We start from the raw sequence: 19,274 nt of genomic DNA, 5'->3' as shown, positions 1-19,274 counted from the left end.
AAGAGACAGGCATACAATTTTAACAAAATGATACTTTCACAAATTCTTCCTCAACTCAATGTCGGTATGGTCACCAGAGTGAGTAAAGCTGGAATTTAATGTCCTTGACTGATTTAATCAGGTCTGGGCTTCTTGACAGGCAAAGATGATTAATCTTATTGTAACGCCCAGTGAAAAATAACATTCCCTGGAAAGATAATAATGGATGTTTCTTAAATGCAATTGAAATGACTTTTAAAGGGGTAAATGCTTTCAAAGCGCAATGCTTTGCTCGATAAAAGATGGAGTGGCCAGTCAGTAAGTAGCACTAACCTTTCAGAAAAAAAGATACTGTAATAATTAATAGCTCAGAAACATGTACAACCATGGGGGATTTTCAAATAGTACATGTTCAGCACGGGGAAGGAGAAATTAATTCTCTTACTGCCCTAGGGTTTTAGGAGAAACCATTGTGAGAAGTCAATTTTGCATTTTGTCCATGACTATTTGAAATTTTTTATAATTGCTCTTTTCTTCATCAGTAAACAAAATTAAAGGCTTAAAAAATACAAAATTTTATTATACAGTGTAAAATGCTGAAAACACATAGACTCCTTGAGGAAAATTAAATTTTACATCCAGGTTTCTATGTAAAAGAGAAGACCCATGATTAAATTCATCATTGGGTTGATTTTTCTTTTCCCTTTTATAAAATTAGAATGCTTCAGAATGTTGGGAAGGTATTTACCATTACGTCTATATTTAGAGATTTTTTTAAAAAATTTACTGTATTGTGGTCTATGTTGCTTTCAAATAATGAAGGGACCTTTAATGCCATTGAAGGCATATATATCAAATTCAAGGGATATTCTACCGCTGTGCTGTCCAATAAGATACCCTTTAGCCACATGGATATTTTAATTAAATAAAATGTAAAATTCAGTTTCTAAGTCATACCAGCTGTGTTTCAAGCTAGCCACTAACTATGGCTACCACAGTGAACAGTGCAGATACAGATAATTTCTATCACTGCAGGAAGTTCTATTAGATAGTGCTATAGATTAAAAATGCATCTCAACCCATATTTTTGAAATTTATAAAAAAATACTTGATAGGTCAATTTAAAACTTTCTACGTTATTTCCTGGGAAATCTAAATTCTAATTTCAGCAGGCAAAGAGAGATTAGGTGTGGGATTTATGCATCTAGGTTTAAGGTTCTAGAGAGGAAGGCACTGGGATCTACTACCATTCATATTGCTGGATATTTATTAATAAATTACATTAACTATAAAATTGCTCTTACTTAATATTATAGTCCCAGAAAAGCAAGATGCTTCTAAATGCTAGCAATCAGAAGAGATAGGCTAGGTAGAGGCCTGTGGTTTTACAGGTCAGAGTTTTGGTGAGTATTAGTTAGCTAACATTAAGTGTACTTACTGAGAGGGAGCTCTTCAATGCTGTGGCAGCAGCTAAATTTCAAATTTTGATAACTTGATTTACAAAGTTAACCTGTGGAATCCACACTATTCACATAACAGAATAAAACAAAACACATTCATATGCAAATATGTATAACTTTAATATTAGTTGTTTTCTCTCAGATAAAAATTAACACTTGTAGGTTAGGACCCTGCTTATCAAATTAAAAGTCACATCATATTTGCTAAGTTTTTAAACTCAAGGGTATTGGAATACACTGGAAAAATTAAAACTTGAGACCATAGTGATTTTAGTTGACATGCAGCTAATTAAATGACCCACTAAGGTATATTTAAAAAATAATTCTATTTTAGAAGTTAGTCTGAGAGAAGAGGTCAAAAATTCTAATCTACTTTAAATATAATAAATAATGCTAACGCTAAAAGTATAATCCCTTGCATCTCCTTAAAATTAAAAAAAAATTTATAAAAGAATTTTTAGTTTTTGTACTAGCTTCATAACAGAGATCACCAACACTAAGTCTCCAAATATTATACAAGAGACCACAGGATGAGGCAATATTTCAGTCTAACAGTGGATATCCAAGTGCATAGGGAAATAAATTTTAAAATATTCAACACCATTGCTTAAAACAAGTTCAAAACTCTGCAGACAACTTAAATAATGAAGCAATTTTAAAATGAGGGCAATGTGACTGGAGAAGCAAGTAAGAACAAATTAAACTATCAGCTTTACTGGGTATGTGGTCTGTTGGTTACATCACCCCTTTGAGTAGCAGCCCCTTTGAAAATGACTATACTTGCCTCCCAGAGTTTCCGACCTGAACACATTTTAAGATCAATACTGGAAAGGGTGAATTTGCTATTTTTTTTTTTTAATTATTTATTTATTTATTTTTGGCTGTGTTGGGTCTTTGTCTCTGCGCTAGGGCTTTTCTCTAGTTGCGGCAAGCGGGGGCCACTCTTCATCGCGGTGCGCGGGCCTCTCACTATCGCGGCCTTTCCTGTTGCGGAGCACAGGCTCCAGACGCGCAGGCTCAGCAGTTGTGGCTCACGGGCCCAGTTGCTCCGCGGCACGCGGGATCCCCCCAGACCAGGGCTCGAACCCATGTCCCCTGCATTGGCAGGCAGACTCTCAACCACTGCGCCACCAGGGAAGCCCCTGAATTTGCTATTTTACACAGTTAAGCACCGCTGCATATGATTTACAAATGTTGATGAGAGGACCAACATCTTTGATGTTGAAGAATGATTTCAGAAGTTTAAGAACAAATATCATGTTCTACCTTACCAAGACAAAATATATGACTTGTTTATAATTTATCGTTAAAACATTCTCATCCAGGAATGAACAAAATAGCTCTTTGAAATACCAATATGAATTGGGGACCAGTTTTAAGTAAGTCTGTGTTAACCTGGTAAATTTATAATGTCCTTTCTTTATAAAAAGTAAAACTTCTTCAGATTAAAAACTTTACTATTATTCCCTGGACAAAGGGCTTTACTTTTATTTAGAAGTTTTTCCCTAAATGTCTGACTATTTATGCTTCTGAAATAAGGATTCATGGTGTGGTCACTTGTTCAGAGTTTCTAGGTTAACTTGAAATTAACCTTGGAAACCACTCTCCTGGACTCTGCTATGCTTTGGGTATACCTTTATCACACTCCTCATCATACTTATACTCGCCTGTGCATGAGACTGTGAGCTTTTTGAAGGCAGAGTAAATGTGGTTTGAAAAATCTGTCTTCCCAGTACCTAGCATAGTGCTTGATACTTTGTGGGCATTCAAAAAATGTTTGCTGAATAAATAAGCTCAAGAATATAGGTCTGAGGAGATTCTGAAAAAATGACATTTTCTTTGTTATTATTTAACAGAATTCAAATTTGTATTTCATAAAAACCTGCCACTCTGTACTCTAAGGAAGTCGCAAAACAGTGACACACACACAAGCACACCTTTACATGGCGGGGGGGGGTGCGGGGGGCGAAGCGTATCTAAAAATGGCTTTTCTTCTGGTGACGAGACGTCTTTTTATAGGTTCCCATACTTTTCACGCTGTGGAGATGGGATCAGCAAACCCACCATCTCTTTCATTTTGTTCAAAATGATTAAATGATTGCCTAAGCAGGTACAGCTATCAAAAGCTGGGGCCAGAGGAAGGCGAGAAGATGGAAAAGGATATCTTCACCTGGAAGGATAGCTATTAGGGAGAGAAAATGACTAGCAGAACGCTGAGGATAAAGATGTTACTATAGAGAGGTGTTTTGTATGACTGCTCTGTTTAAGAAACATTGCCTTCACATGTTAATTTACTTTTACTCTGCCAAACGTGAGTTGAAGAGTCAAAGAACCCATCCCTCTCTTCAGCAAAAATAATAGGAAAGGCCACTGAAGCCAGTGAAAATTAAACTAGAACATCCTATCCCCTCAAGGACATTTCTCTTTTTTTCCTCCCATGAAAATGGTGAAAGCTGTTCTTTTTTTAAAGAAGGGGGAAGAAAAAACCCCACTAACATTGACTAATAGGAAGGGTCAAGTAAAGCTTTAGGAGTTAGAAGATAAGGATTTTTTAAAAATAATCTCTAAAAGAGGGCCATGATGACTAGAGTTCATTAGGCATACTGGAAACAACAAATTGATTAATAAAGAGTTTTAGTATATTAAAGTCTCGTGATCTATATTAACAGAAGGCAGCAGCAAGCAACAGTAATTGATTTTAGACTTAAACAAAATAAAAGTATACCTTTTAATTGAAAAATTAAAAAAAACAGCCTTTGTTGCTTAGGACAATATTAAACTCTGTTTGCTACTGCTGTACACCCAGTGGTTTTAAGGTGTAGGGTGGAGGCTTAGCGGCAGCCTAGGCTACAGCAAAAAAAAAACTAATCTGGATTAAGAGTTTGCCCTGGACTCATTTATGAATAATCAAGAACTGAGGTGTAGAGTTGTGTCCTATAAAAGTTCATCTTCATTTTAGTTCACAAAACATTTATTGAGTGCTTACTATGTGACAGACACCCATCTAGGTGGTACGTGAAGAGAGATGTCCTCGAGGAGCTAACAGTCTAGAGATGAGGTGATATTCTTGTTATTGGAAAAAGCAGTGTGGCAACACTAGCAAGGGGAAAAGAAATAAGTGCTTAAAGTTTATTTTGTCAGAATATACGTTTAGACTTATCAAATCATTCTTGCTCAAAGGGAAGATTAGATTAGGATCCCTTCAGGGCCTGGGAAAGACCAGAGTAGAGGCAAAGATTGTAGAGAAGTAACCTGAAATCCTGATATTAAAGGAAAATTTTCAGTGTCCCACTTTATATTTTTTGGACTTGATCTGTGATAGAACTGTCCTCTTAAAATCAGGGCATCTTTATTCTGGATGCAGAACAGCTAATTGCAAACCATGCCCTTACCAGTTACACATGGCCTTTAAAAGTAAGTTCACTTCCTATATAAAATGGTCATCTGGTCATATATATGATTTGACTAATTTAGGATATGTCTGCAGTCTTGATTGTAACAGTCAAGGGTGGGGAAAAAAAATTCTCCACTCTTATTCTTATATTTTGATATTTATTAAGCATGTTCTTATTGTCTAGAGTACTATTATTGGAGAAAATCTATTTATTTTAGTCTTTCAAACCATAAAGATATTTAATATTATTTAACCCGTTTAATCCATTATGTTCAGTGAACCAAAACAAGATGGTATTTAGTATCTGGTATTTAGTTCATTCTCTGTGTACTTTTTGTCTGTTCCTCATTCATTCCATAGTTATTTACTTATTCATTTCATAGCCTATGCTGTGCCAGGCACTGTTCTAGGTGTTGAGATATAGTGCAGAACAAGGTAAGAATAGTTTTAACCATGATGAAATTTACACTCTACTCATGAAATAATAGATAAATTAGTACATAATATAATTTTAGATAGTGACAAGTATTAAAAAGAAAATAAAATAGGATAATGAGATAATGGGTAGAACATTGTTTATAAAATGGTAATTTACTGATGTATAGGCTTTTCTAAGATTCTAGAAATACAAAACTGGAAAATGTTTCATAAAACAGTACTGATTGCTTTTTTTTCTAATCTTTGTGGTCACAAATTACAATAGGCCCCGAAATGCACCACCCAGATCCCCCTTTAAGGAAGGAGTTGTTGTCGGCAGTCGTCTTTGGCTGTCAGTTCTCCTACGGGCTGCAGAGAGAGCAGCCTTGTCCAAGTTTGCACCCTTCCCAGGTTCCGCATATGCAATGACTGATCTAGCCCTGGCCATTCTGGCCCAGTTTGGACAACTCTGAAGGGCCATTTTAGCTCCAAAGTTCCCTGGAGGGGTTGGCTGAGGCTGCCATTGGACTGCATCTCAGTTCAACTTTGCTCTCTGCCCAGTGCTGCTTCTTTCTCTTCCCTCCCACAGGTGTTGACCCCAAAGGGACTTCCTAATTAAAACAAAACAAAACAAAACAAAATCCTGCTGTGCTAAACCATCTCAGCTCTGCTTCCTGGAGAATCCCATAGGCAACACGTTACCCATACCTACACGTAATACAGTGTAGCTACCATCCCATCTACATGGAGAAGGGACTGATCTGGGCACTGGCTTTTAGGGAAAAAAAGCCTTTTCAAGTGAAATCTTAAGTGGAATCCAAATACATAATGTAGGAGATAAAAGTACACCTTGTCCTGAGTGAGGCATGGATGAAGCTTGCTCCTGAGCACAAAATTTTAGAGCTGGAAGCAACCTTGGAAATCATACAGAACAACTCCTTATTTTACAGATGGAGAAAATTAGGCCCAGAGAGGTTTGTGACTTGTCCGAAGTAAAATAAAACTAACAGTGGCAGACAGAACTTTAAACTAGTTTCCTCATTCCTACAGTCCACTACATAAAACTTTCTATTGGGAGTTTAAGATCCTACTTTATTTATGTTCCCAAGTGGAAAACTTTTAGGAATTCAAGTAAACCAACAAATAATGAAACTTCTGAATAATTGACTTCTATTGTGTTTAAAGATAATATAATTTTAAGCTCAGGTATAGGACTAAATGGGTTTCATGAAGACATACCATTATTTAATATTGTTTTTATATATAATATATTCTATTCTTCTAGCCTGCTTATAGTTTTTTCCTTTTTTCATTGTGGTAAAATACACATAAAGTTACCATCTTAATTATTTGTAAGTGTACAGTTCAGTGCTAATACACTTATAATGTTGTATAACTATCACCATCATCCATTCCCATAACTCTTTCTCCTTGTAAAACTGAAGCTCTGTACCCATTAAATAACAATTCCCCATTTATCCCCTCCCCCAATCTCTAGTAACCATCATTATACTTTCTTTTTTTTTTTTTTTTTTTAAGAAATTCACGTTCTTTTATTTATTTATTTATGACTGTGTTGGGTCTTCGTTTCTGTGCGAGGGCTTCTCTAGTTGTGGCAAGTGGGGACCACTCTTCATCGAGGTGCGTGGGCCTCTCACCATCGCGGCCTCTCTTGTTGCGGAGCACAGGCTCCAGATGCGCAGGCTCAGTAATTGTGGCTCACGGGCCCAGTTGCTCCGTGGCATGTGGGATCTTCCCAGATCGGGGCTCGAACCCGTGTCCCCTGCATTGGCAGGCAGATTCTCAACCACTGCGCCACCAGGGAAGCCCATCATTATACTTTCTGTCTATGATTCTGACTACCCTAAGAGCCATACAGTATTTTTCTCTTTGTGACTGGCACATTTATTTCACTTAGCATAATGTCTTCATAGTTCATCCACATTGTAGCATATGGCAGAATTTCCTTCCTTTTAAAGGTTGAATAATACTCCATTGTACATATATACCACATGTTGTTTATTCATTCATCTGTCAATGGACATTTACACTGCTTCCACCTCTTTGCTGTTGTGAATAATGTTGCTATGAACATGAGTGTACAAAAATCTCTTTGAGACCCATGCTTTAGGATATATACTGAGAAATGGAATTGCTGGATCATATGGTAATTCTATTTTTAATTTTTTGAGGAACCACCATACCATTTTCCACAGTGGCTGCACCCTTTTACATTCCCACCAATAGTGTACCAGGGTTCCAATCTCTCCACATCCTCACCAACGCTTGTTATATGCTGTTTTATTTAATAGTAGCCATCCTAATGTGTGTGAGGTGGTATCTCATTGTAGTTTTGATTAGAATTCCCTAATAATTAGTGATGTTGAACATCTTTTCATGTGCTTACTGGCCATTTTTATATCTTCTTTGGAGAAATGTTGATTCAAGTCCTTTGCTCATTTTTGATTCAGGTTGTTTTTTCGCTGTTGTTGAGTTTTAGGAGTTCTCTATATATGCTGGATATTAATCCTTTATAAAATAGATGATTTGCAAATATTTTCTCCCATTCTGTGGGTTGCCCTTTTACTCAGTTGATATTTCAGACTATAAATTAACATCTGGTTTTCTTAACTGATTACACCAAGGAGAAAAAAGTATTGAAAGGCCCATATTATTACAAGAAAGCTCTGTACTGGCATGTAAAAATTAAAATTAAAACCCCCAATGAGTTCAAGACCAGCGCCTTTTTTCTTGTTGATTATGCCAGCAGAGTCTCTCTTCTAATTTTGGGTGCTCGTCTGAGAGGTCTGGGAGTAAAAAGAGCCAACAGAATTCCTCTTCTTCTGCTCTCTATCCCCACGGAGCCCCAGAGTTAACGGAAAGGAAAATGTCGATCTCTATCAACATCCATGATTGCTCCTTCCAGAAAGAGAGCCCAGCAAAACCTTCTTTTCAACCTTTCAAATACATGACCACTTGCCCAAGTTCAAAGAAGGACAGCTGACAATGCTGAACTCTTAGCAGATTTCCGCATCTGCATGCTATCATTCCTTTCCTCAAAATGCTTTTATGGTTTTCTAATAATCTGGGTCCTTGCTGTCTCTCTGGTCTCAATTCACTTTCTACGTAGTTCACCAAACTCTAATCTCTCAGATCCTTCCCTTCTTCCTTGAACATACAAAGTTCCCTTTGTCACAGGGCCTTCGTACATGCTGCTTCCTGACTCACCCCAATCTTTCACCCCAAGTTAGCTAACTTCGATTTATTTCTGAAGTTTTAGCTTAAATGTCACTTTATTGGGGAGACTTTCCCCTACTCCCTGCTAGATTAAGTCCTCCTTGTACCCAGAACAAGTTTTATAATTACATGATAAAGTTACTTGTGTGATTATTTGCTTAATCTCCCCCACAGATAATAAGCTCCATGAAGGCATCATGTCTGTTTTGTCTTTATCCACAGGGCCTACCATAGTTCCTAGCAGATAATAAAGGTCCCCACCAATGTTTGTTGAATAAATGAATAAGTTAATCAGTTCAGAAAATAAATGTAATCCCTCCACTATTCATGACTGGGCACCAATATATTTTCTCATGCTTCATCCTTACCTGTTCAATTTCCTTTTTCTCCCAAGAAAAATGCACACCTAATAGATGTCTAAGTGAAAAAAATTCTTAAACTTGCTCATCTACTGGAATTAGACTGTGATCACTGATACTTATTAAAATGAGTACATAGGGACTTCCCTTGTGGCGCACTGGTTAAAACTCCACCTGCCAGTGCAGGGGACATGGGTTCGACCCCTGGTTGGGGAAGATCCCACATGCCATGGAGCAACTAAGCCCATGTGCCACAACTACTGAGCCTGCGCTCTAGAGCCCGTGAGCCACAACTACTGAGCGCGTGTGACTAGAGCCCATGCTCTGCAACAAAGAGAAGCTACCACAATGAGAAGCCCGCGCACTGCAACAAAGAGTGGCCCACTCGCTGCAACTAGAGAAAGCCCACGCACAGCAACGAAGACCCAATGCAGCCAATAAATAAATAATAATAAAAGAAATAGGCACAGATACAGATTGCCTAGTCCTACATTATCTTTTTACCGTAAAAGAACTATCATGTGCTAGGTTGAGTCCCAGATTTCAGTTGTAAAAGGGGAACTAAAATAGCTGGCTGCTAGGTGACCTGAGCCGGCTTCATTATGATTGGCAAAGCCTAGTGCTGTGAAGGGGACCATGAAACTTACCTTCCTGGGCACAACAGAGGAACTGGAATTTACTGGGCTTTCGTCATCATGCATCATGACAAGTTCCGAGCTGCTATCATCCATGACCTCCTGCATGCTGTTCACACTGCTGCTCTGGCTGCCTGTGCTCACAGACATGCTTGGGATGGAATGGTTGCTGCCCAGGCTGTCCAATTCCCTGCTCAGGCTGGTTCCATGTTCGCTGTCCTATAAAAATGGGGCACTCGGGTTAAAAAAAAAATGACTGGAGATAAAGTACCAATCCATTGACTAAGCTATTAAGTACACTCAATTTTGCAGTGCCAAGTTGCTTTTCTGCCAAATCTGCAACGATAAACTTTTAATGTAGTGGCTCGCCTACCATTTTCTGACACCTCCAATTCTCTTCTATGCCTTCCGCAGGGGCTATTTTGGACATGGGTCATAAGGCTCCAAATGCTGCTATGCCAGGGCTTTCCTCTGTCATATGTGACTATCATATTATTGTATTGCTATTCGGTAATCAGAACCAGGCCAGGTTTCTGAGAGACCTTCAGGAACATCAGGGTGCTAGGGAAAGACCGCAGGCTACTGAACAGGGGACCTCTAGGATATCTACAAACACGGCAGTTGTCACTTGAAACTCAAAGCGAGTGAAGAGAGCTTTCAGAGATTTGACAAACAATATGGTCCTTTGCAAGTCATTACTGAGTAACTTCATATCTAAGCAGGGATATTAATTCTACTGTCCTGGACAGGTAATTAAATTCTGCCTCCCTCAGGCAATTCTATCATGCTTACCTCTGTAATCTTATTAAATATATCTGTCAAGTAATACTGGTATTCATCACTACTCGTCCAAAGACTACTATTTGAGAAGTGATAAAATAATCAGAACATATAATTTATCCATCACAGTGGGATACCTTTCGATACAAGATTAAATAATATAATTAAAGAAACTTAGCTCCAAAAGAACCCTACTTTCAAAGAACCATGCTGTACATACATAACTTTGATGAGTTGTTACTTAGCCATATGGTAATATAAGGAGTCACTGACAAAGGTCATTTGGGTAATGAATTGTTACTTAGCCATGGTAATGTAAGGAATCACTGACAAACGTCATTTGGGTAATGAATTGTTACTTAGCCATGGTAATGTAAGGAATCACTGACAAACGTCATTTGGGTAATTTAAAATGACAGATAATACATTATATTTTTAATAGATTTATTTTCCCAATTAAAAGGGCTCATTTGTATATATGCAATAAAGAGACTTGATATTCCAATTCAGCTTTCTTAATTTCATTTTTATAATTATTGATAAAATAATTTTATTTTCTTTTATATTAAAAAGCTAAACTAAAATTCATTCTTCATTCTTTTCCTATTTTTTAATCTATTTTTAGAGGAAGAGGAGTCCTTTGTTCAAGGCTAATCCCTGCACTAATGCTCTTACTGTTATGCACTTCCTGAGATCCTACTTCTTTAACTGCATCTCTTTCCTCTATCTCCAATGCCTCTGTCCTGGCTCCTTTCCTTCTGCATATAAATATGAAGAGGGCTGCCCTATATGTATGTACCTTTCTACCTACTGCCCTCTGTCACTTTTCCTTCTTGGCCAAATTTACGAATCTTAAAATAACCAACTTTCACTACCTCTGCCTTCTCACTTCCCATTTATTCTACAACCCACGGTAATCTACTATTATCCTAGCTATTCCTGTAAAACTGCTTTTACTAAGGTCATCAAGAAGGCCCTACTTGTAAAACCCAGTTAACACTGTTTCTGGTCCTTATTTAACTTGCCTGCTCTGTGGCATCTGATGGTATTGGCTGCTCCCTCCTTGAAGCTGTGCACGCTCGTAACATCTGTGATGCCTTTATCAACCAGGTCTCCCTCTTCTTATGTGGCATGGACCCTCGCCTCATTCTACATTCAGCTCCTTGATTCATCATCATTTTAATTCCTTGACCCCCATCCAACTATCCTTTACCCAGACCTCTTTCCTATGTTCTGGATCTGTATTTCCCAACCAAATGCTAGACATCTCCATTCAGGTGTCCCAATTGTCATTACCCTTCCCTTCGACCAATCCTTCTTAAGTTATTTGAATGAGAAACCAGAAAGTCATCTTTCTTTAAAAACTCCATCTGTACACTGTGTCAGTAGCATATGATGCCAGGAACTTAAGACTCAGTAGGCATCAAACTGAAATCATGCTTAACCTACTCTTTCTCCTTGGTTCTTTTTCTCTGTTCTTGGTATTGACATACTCTAGTCACCTAGGCTCAAATGCTCAGAATCACCGTAAATTCCTCCTCATCTGTCACTGTCAATGAGAAGCACTGTATTATCAAATCTACCTCTGCAGTGTTTCTTAAGTGTTCCTTTTCCCCTGATTCCCATAGACACTACCCTTACTGCCTCTTGCATGGATTATTATCCAGAATGTTACCTATTCAAATCCATCTTACACTCTGATGCCAGGATAATCTTCCTAAAGCACCACACTTCCCTGAGTCTAAAATGCCCTAGGCCTGCCTGTCAAAAACGGCCCACCTCTTCACTAATCCCCACCAGCTGATGACTTTTTCTCTCCCCACTATGCACCCCTGCCGTGTGCTCTCCCTCTACAGCATTTTTCATATTTTGCCTTATATAAGAGTTATTTTATGAATGTCTCTTCTGCAACTCTGCATGTCTCTTAAGGCAGAGAACATCAATTACATTGTTATTCCCCAAAGTGTTTTTCATAGCGCGCCGGTCCAGAACATTTTCACATAGTAGGCATTCTATAAGTGCCTGCTAAAATAAACTCAACCTACTTCTTCATCTTCCTGTGACTCATTCAAGGGTCCATTTCGTGTCTCTTGGAAAAGGATTTTTTTCATTTTCCGGTACTGTAAGTTATCTAGCTCACGAACAGCATCTTTTGTCCTCTGTATGAGGTCAATTAGGACACGTAGTGGCCGGTCTCGTCGAACAAAGTCATGCTAATTGAGGGAGGAGAAAAAACAGAAACTGATGATGAGGAGACATATTTTTAGGTGCTAGATTTAGATATAAAAGTAAATAGACATAAAACAGCTCTGTGGATTTTGAAGAAATAACAAGATATGATTTTCATTTCATGTAGCCTGTCATCTTTATAAATCTCATAGAGCGGTAACTATGCTTTTCTCTTCTTCCTCAAGCCCCATTTTGTGGACTTGTCCTAGAATTTACTCGAGAATTCTTGAGGTTTACTTTACCATACAAGTAGTAACAATGACTAGAACTTTAAATAGTAGCTGAGAGCTTGTGACTTTCAAATCTGAAACTACATAATAAGCAAAAGAATGCAGAGTATAGAATATTCTTGTTATAATCTGCCTCAATCCTCTTCCCCACCCTATGCTACCCTTTTAAAAACAGACTTGCGTATATTTTGTTTTCTATTTCTGTGGTCATATATAGTGTATGCTTGACAATATGGCAGCTATTCCATATATCCAGAAGTCAGAATTCTGGCAACTTTATCTTCTCTTTACAGAGCTGTATAACCAGAAATAAGGGAAAAGGGTCTCCGAGAAGTAAAAATATCCGCCCCAAAGTCCTTAAGTTTTTCTTGGTATAAACGGGCTTCACTTTCAATATTATCAACGATCTTTAAGACATATTCTGGTTTCCTGGTTTCTCAGTCTATAGCAGTTTAGAAAGAGGGAACAGAAGTAGGAGAATAAAGGACTGAGAACTGTTAGAGGGTTACTTGTTGCCGAAAGAAGAGTCCTTTGAAAGTTCTCTGACTGCCTGACAGTAGAGAGAGGGAAATTCCATGATTAACACACCAACCAACCAACCAAATAAGAATGAACCAAGGTTTGTGGGCTAGTTTGCAAAGGGGCAAATGTTCTTCATACAGTCCTTTTATACTACAAGACTTCATGAAATGCTATTGTTTCTGAGCCATCAAGAAGTGAAAGTATATTCATTACGCTTTCTTCAAGAAGGCAGAGAAGCACATCATGTATTTTGACAAGATTACCACAGAAAATGATCAAAAGTAGGAGGAGGGAATTTTGTTTTTTAAAGGAAAAGTTTCAGTTATGTGGAAAATTCACTTACGTGAAATTATAATTTGAAGATATTGGGAAAATGAGATGTAATGTGGTAGCCTTAGATGATGGAATAGATTTAATTTCCTTATAAGTTAAACAGATATAGAAGAGGAGCAGGACCACTGTGAGAAAAAAATCTGTATGTCTTGTGGTTCTTCACCCTGACTTTGCTGTCCGGGGAATTGTGGCTTTTGCTCCCGTTTTTATAAAATATCTCTTCCTCTGCAAAGAGTCCTTTCTGAAAATGAAACACCATTCCCAGAAGGAAGTGTAGCCTGCATATTTCAAGAGGAGACGAAAGGGAGAAAGTAAATTATTTTGCTACTCCAGTGCTTGCAATTAGATAAGAGCAAATCAGTTTTTAGTAAACTTCAAGCTATAACCTAGGAAACTGAATTTCAGAGCAGAAATAGCTCTTAGAAATTCTTTTATTTCCAAGGTGAGGAAATTTAGGCCCAGAGAGGTTAAGTGATTTACACAGCTAAACAGTGGAAGAGCTAGAGCTGCAACCCAGGTTTCTTTATCTGGGGGTTTGTTTTCTGGTGTTCTACCACTTACTTGACCATATCATTTGTTGTGACAGACACTATGGCCCATTTATCCTCCATTCCAACCTCTTTTCCTCACCTTCCTTTCTTGTAAGCAGTAGAAAGTAAAAGAGTTGGACTGCACCCTTCTTTGCAGTTAATAGCGTGACCAATAGTTCTGGTCAATGAGATATAGGCAGAAGCCCCAGAGGAAGGCTTTGTTTTCCAGAATAAAAAGCAAGACACAAGAAAAGAAGGCGTTTGTTTTGCTCTTTGCCCTGCCTCCTTTCTCTCGCCAGGAATAAAACTGAGTCCTGGAGATGGGGAGCCATTTTGTGACCAAGAAGACGAAGGCCACATACTAAGGATGGTAAAGTAGGGAGAGAGGAGATGTTGAGCTGCTTACATCACTGGACTGCTTTCCCAATGTCCTGGACTTCTTATTTCGGGAGGTAATTAAACCCTTACGTGTTTAAGTATTTTAAAACTGATATACTCAACGTCTTAAAAACATCTCACTGCCTCCATCGTAAAGTTTGACCCTTTACAGGGGGTTCCTGCTTGAATTTCTAGGTTCCAATCTAGTCCTACTCCTCCTTCCCACCCAATGCATCGTACGTCTAAATCATTCTTGCCTCGTGCTGTGCATTTCACACCTGCATGTCTTTGCTCTCGTTCTCTCTGCCTGCAATCCCATCTCCTCACTGTTCTCTAAACCCATACAGTTAAAAGGTTCTCAGATCATTTTCAAAGAATGCTTTCTTTGTTCTTGGAAATATGTTTACTTTGAACATTTAAGTAATAGAGAAATGCATAAAAGAAAGTCAATCACTCAAAATTCCACCACCCAGAAATAAATATTAAGTCATGAAATAACATTTTAGACACTCTCCCTCCCTCTCTCTCTCTCACTCTCTCAGAATGATGGATACCCAGAAATAATTTTACATGAGAAACTTATTACACATGGTAATTTAAAGAATAATCTATTAAATTAAGGTATATTTGAGTTTAATAGAATTAGAAGCGTCTGAAGTAAAATAATTGCTTAACATTAGTTATAATTTCTTCACCAAGAGTTACCAGTTCCTAAAGGGTCCTCTAAAGTTAAGGGAAGAAGAAAAAAAAAAAAAAGATTGTGAAAAGCTTTAAGACATAAGAGTTACTTAAAAAAGACTTTCAATTTAAGAATTTATTGACCATCTACCCCGAAAAGCAGGAAAATTAGTACATTTACATTTCTTTCCTACCCCTACTTTTTTCTAGTTATTATTTTTACATTTTCAATTTTTACACTGTCAATGTTTATAAGTTTTACATTCTGCTTTTTGACCACAGCAATGATTTTACTGTAGTTCTCTATTTAAATTAATCCTATGTGAAGGTTACATTTTAACATCAGGAAGAAAATGTGAGGAAAAGATGGATTATTTAAAAGTATTTGGGAACCGCAAGATAGCCAACTGGAGAAAAAAAAAAAAGTTGAATTCCTTATAACAAACATCTGCATGACCTCTCCAAAAAAGCCCAGAATAAAGAATATCAAAAGAGAAATAAGAAGAAAATATTTGCAAGATCTACTACAAATTAATAAGGGAAAAAACCCAACAACCCAACAGACAAATGGGCAAAGATCGTAGAGAGTTCATAGAAAAGGAAATAGAAATGGCTTGTCAACATATGAAAGATACTCAGTCTAATTCACAATGAGAAATACAAACTAAAATGACAGTGAGAAAAGTTTTTCACTGATCTGACTAGAAGCTCAAAAAGTTTTGGTACTCGTACTTTGTTAATGGACCATAAATTGGGGCATCCTCTTTGGTGGAAAATTGGCAATATTTATTTAAATTTAAAATCCACATTCCCTTTGATTAGCAATTCCACTTCTAAGAACTTATTCTTTGGATATCTGTATATACAGGTACAAAATGACACATGCGTAAGGATATTCATTCCAGCACAGTTTGTCATAGCAAAAGCCTGCAAACACCATAAATGAGTTGGTTATAAAAACTACAGTCCATTTGAGTATATAATGAGGCCATTAGAGAGGATGAGATAGTTCTTCATGTAGTAATATGGAACAATATCCAAAACACACTATAAAGTTAAAAAAAATCCAGCGTTTATAGTTTGCTACCACTGGTGCAAAAATAAAAAAGAATATTTACTTCCATATACGTAGAATATCTCCAGAAGTACATGTACAAAATTAGTGACACCGGTTGCTAACTCTAGAGAAGGGCCTGGAAGGGGAAGATTTACTTTTCATTCTCTCCCTTCCACTATTTTTTTAATCTTCTAAAATGTGTACTGTCTTTCCAAAATGAAGAATGTAGTCTCTTTACGATGCTAAATAAATAGTAAATAAGTAATAAATAAATAAATAAATATCAGAGAGCAAACTTAAATTTAATGTTCACCACCAGTCCTTTTACAAGTTTCCCCAGTTCCTAATTCACTCTTTCTTCCTTCTTCCCTCCATCCCTTTCTCTTTCTCTCTTGCTCTTTGTTTCATCAATAGATTGGCTGGATTTTGTTACTGAGTAATTAAGAAGAAGCTTTTAAGAGAAGAAAAGGCTTGAAAATGTCAGCTGCCTTTATAAATTGAAGAGCACCTTAGCTGGGTCACAAATCCTTGGTTTACATTTTCTTTTCCTTAGAACTTTGTAAAGTTCTACTCTTTATCCCGGTCCTTGCCTTATTTTTCTGACATTATATCAAATCATTTGTTTGTTTTCTTACTCCTTCATTAGAATATAAGTTCCAGGAAGGCAGGAACTATCTTTTTCTTTGTATCACTGTATGATTTTCAGTGCTTAGAACAGTGCTTGGCACACAGTAGACAATCAGTAAACATTGTTGACTAAATGGTAGGCTCATTTGATTTGGCCCATCAAATAAAGAGTAAATCAAATCAAATAAAGATCCAAACATTTATTTCCAAAGAAGTTTTCTTCAGGTATATCTTTAAATATCTTCTGTTCCATGTGTTTTGCTTTCTTCTTTAGGAATAATAGGTTGGAATATATATCTCCACTGTCTTCCACACATGTCATGTTCTCTATAATCATCTTTTGAAATTTTTCTTTTGCATTTAATTTTATTTCCCTAAGACTATCTACCATTGGAAACACCCTAAATGGGTTGGTTTATTATATTAGTTCGTTGCTTATGGTATGATTTTAATCTATATTTATTTATTTAAAAAATATACTTATTTGGCAGCGCTGGGTCTTTATTGTGGCATGCGGGATCTCATGTGGGATCTTCATTGCCGTGTGCGGGATCTTTTAGTTGTGGCATGCAGGCTCTTAGTTGTGGCATGCAAGATCTAGTTCCCTGACCAGGGATCAAACCTGGACATCCTGCATTGGGAACGCAAAGTCTTAACCACTGGACCACCAGGGAAGTCCCTTAATCTATATTTAAATTTTTCTCTTTCGTTTCTTTCTTTCCCTCTGCCCATTTGTTTTTTATATCCTTTTGTTGTCTGTTGCCCTAAAATATCATCTTTGAATGCTTGTAGTATCTCTTCTTTGAGGTTTTTTTTTTCTCCTTAATTTATAGCCCAAATTTATAATTTTTTTCTCTTTATGGCAGTGCTGTTTGTGTCCTTTTTTTTAAATCTTTGTCTCCTTCAAAGTAATAAACATATTATCTGTGTTTCTGGTGTTCTGTTGTCTGTAGTCCATGTCTAGAATATGTGATGGCTCTACACCAAAAGAGAATAAGGTAGAGTCCATTGCCTTGTTGCTTCTGTCACCATATTGTTGTGGCCTGTTACTCACAAGAAGAAAAAACTTACTTCTGGGTAGAAAAACTAGTCAGCTTCAGATCTACTTCTTCAGGAACACTCAAAGCCAGAAAATAACAGAATAAGAGTTCTGAGAAAAAGAAAATGTAAACCAAGAATCTGTGACTTAGCCAAGGTGCAATTATAAAGGCATCTGACATTTTTAACCTTCACAAATTTAGGCAATACAATCCTGAGTTTTTCTTAAAACAAACAAAGAAACAAACAAAAAAGTGCTGAAAAACACATACGCAGAAAAGATTAAAGTAAGCTGAACTATTCTGTGGCCAATAAAAGATACTTATATTGTAAAAGACTCCCACATACTTCACTGATATTAATGGAACACATTGCCTATGTATATAAAGCCTATAATAAAATGTTACATGAAAAGAGATGCTCAAAAATGTTACGTTTAAATCAGATGAGTGCAGTTAACGTGTGATGCAATGCTATGCAAATGTCTGTTTTATATGTTTATCACATATCTTCATTGCCTGATGATTTGACAACAACCTAACTGAAATCCCAGAGTTGGTATCTGAACCACTGGCAGTCTCTGTCCTGAAAACACTGCATTAAAGTTCATGCAGATATCAGTCACAGGAACATCACAATGATGACCAGAGCAAGGAGAAATATTCTTTGTCACAAGGCAAAAAGAAGGCGGAGAAAAAAGAAAAGGGGAAAAGATGGGGGAAAAACTTTCTGCGGGGAACATATAGCACATATCTTGCTACTTCTATGCCTAGCTACTATCTCTGGATAAATGACAAGGCAGTATGTTCTAATCCAGTTTGTCATGATGAGCTGCCACAGGAATGATTTACTATATTCCACTACAACATGACTTTAAATCCCCCTCCTCAAATATAAACTTGAAAAATTACCCGTAATAGTTCCACTGATGTTGGCCTTCCCTGAGGCATTTTCTGCAAGCAGTAATCAACAAATCTCCTAAAGGAGTCTGTCCTGTGTGTGCAAATACATTGAAAGAAAATAAAATCAGGGTCTGTAGAACATACTGATCACTTTAAATAATTTTCATCCAAGGGAAATTTTTATATTTTAGGAGATTTTTATTAAAATACTTTGGAATGTCAGGAGAACTGAACCATTTTCAAGTTTAAGGTATCTAAAATTAATTCTTTTGGATAATGCATGTGGACAGTTTCAAGTTAGTTAACATATATACATACCTTATTATATAAGCAAGGTCAAATCGTTGTATCATAAAATGAAAAATACTATATTTATATACAACGGTTTTATATACATTTTTCTCTCCAAAGATAACAACACTCATAAGTCTCAAGCCTATATTCTTCATGACCAATTGGTAACTCTTCCATCACCCACAACCTATAACC

General features: G+C 37.0%; 1 protein-coding gene across 4 annotated transcripts in view; it reads right to left on the bottom strand.

Annotated features, from left to right (window-relative positions):
• Window positions 1–19,274, bottom strand: part of TAOK3 (TAO kinase 3) — a 182,820-nt gene that overhangs the window by 32,664 nt on the left and 130,882 nt on the right. For all 4 annotated transcript variants that reach the window (XM_036823247.1, XM_036823246.1, XM_036823245.1 and 1 more), the window contains 3 exons: window positions 18,795–18,876; window positions 12,307–12,474; window positions 9,494–9,700 (listed from right to left, as the gene is read on the bottom strand). In XM_036823247.1, coding sequence (XP_036679142.1) covers window positions 9,494–9,700; window positions 12,307–12,474; window positions 18,795–18,876 — 457 coding nt within the window. The remainder of the gene's footprint in view (window positions 1–9,493; window positions 9,701–12,306; window positions 12,475–18,794; window positions 18,877–19,274) is intronic.

Source organism: Balaenoptera musculus, chromosome 14 (genome assembly GCF_009873245.2).
Source record: "Balaenoptera musculus isolate JJ_BM4_2016_0621 chromosome 14, mBalMus1.pri.v3, whole genome shotgun sequence".
NCBI classification, from domain to species: Eukaryota; Metazoa; Chordata; class Mammalia; order Artiodactyla; family Balaenopteridae; genus Balaenoptera; species Balaenoptera musculus.
Note: the sequence above shows the minus strand (reverse complement) of the source record. Positions and strands in the feature narration are given on the sequence as shown.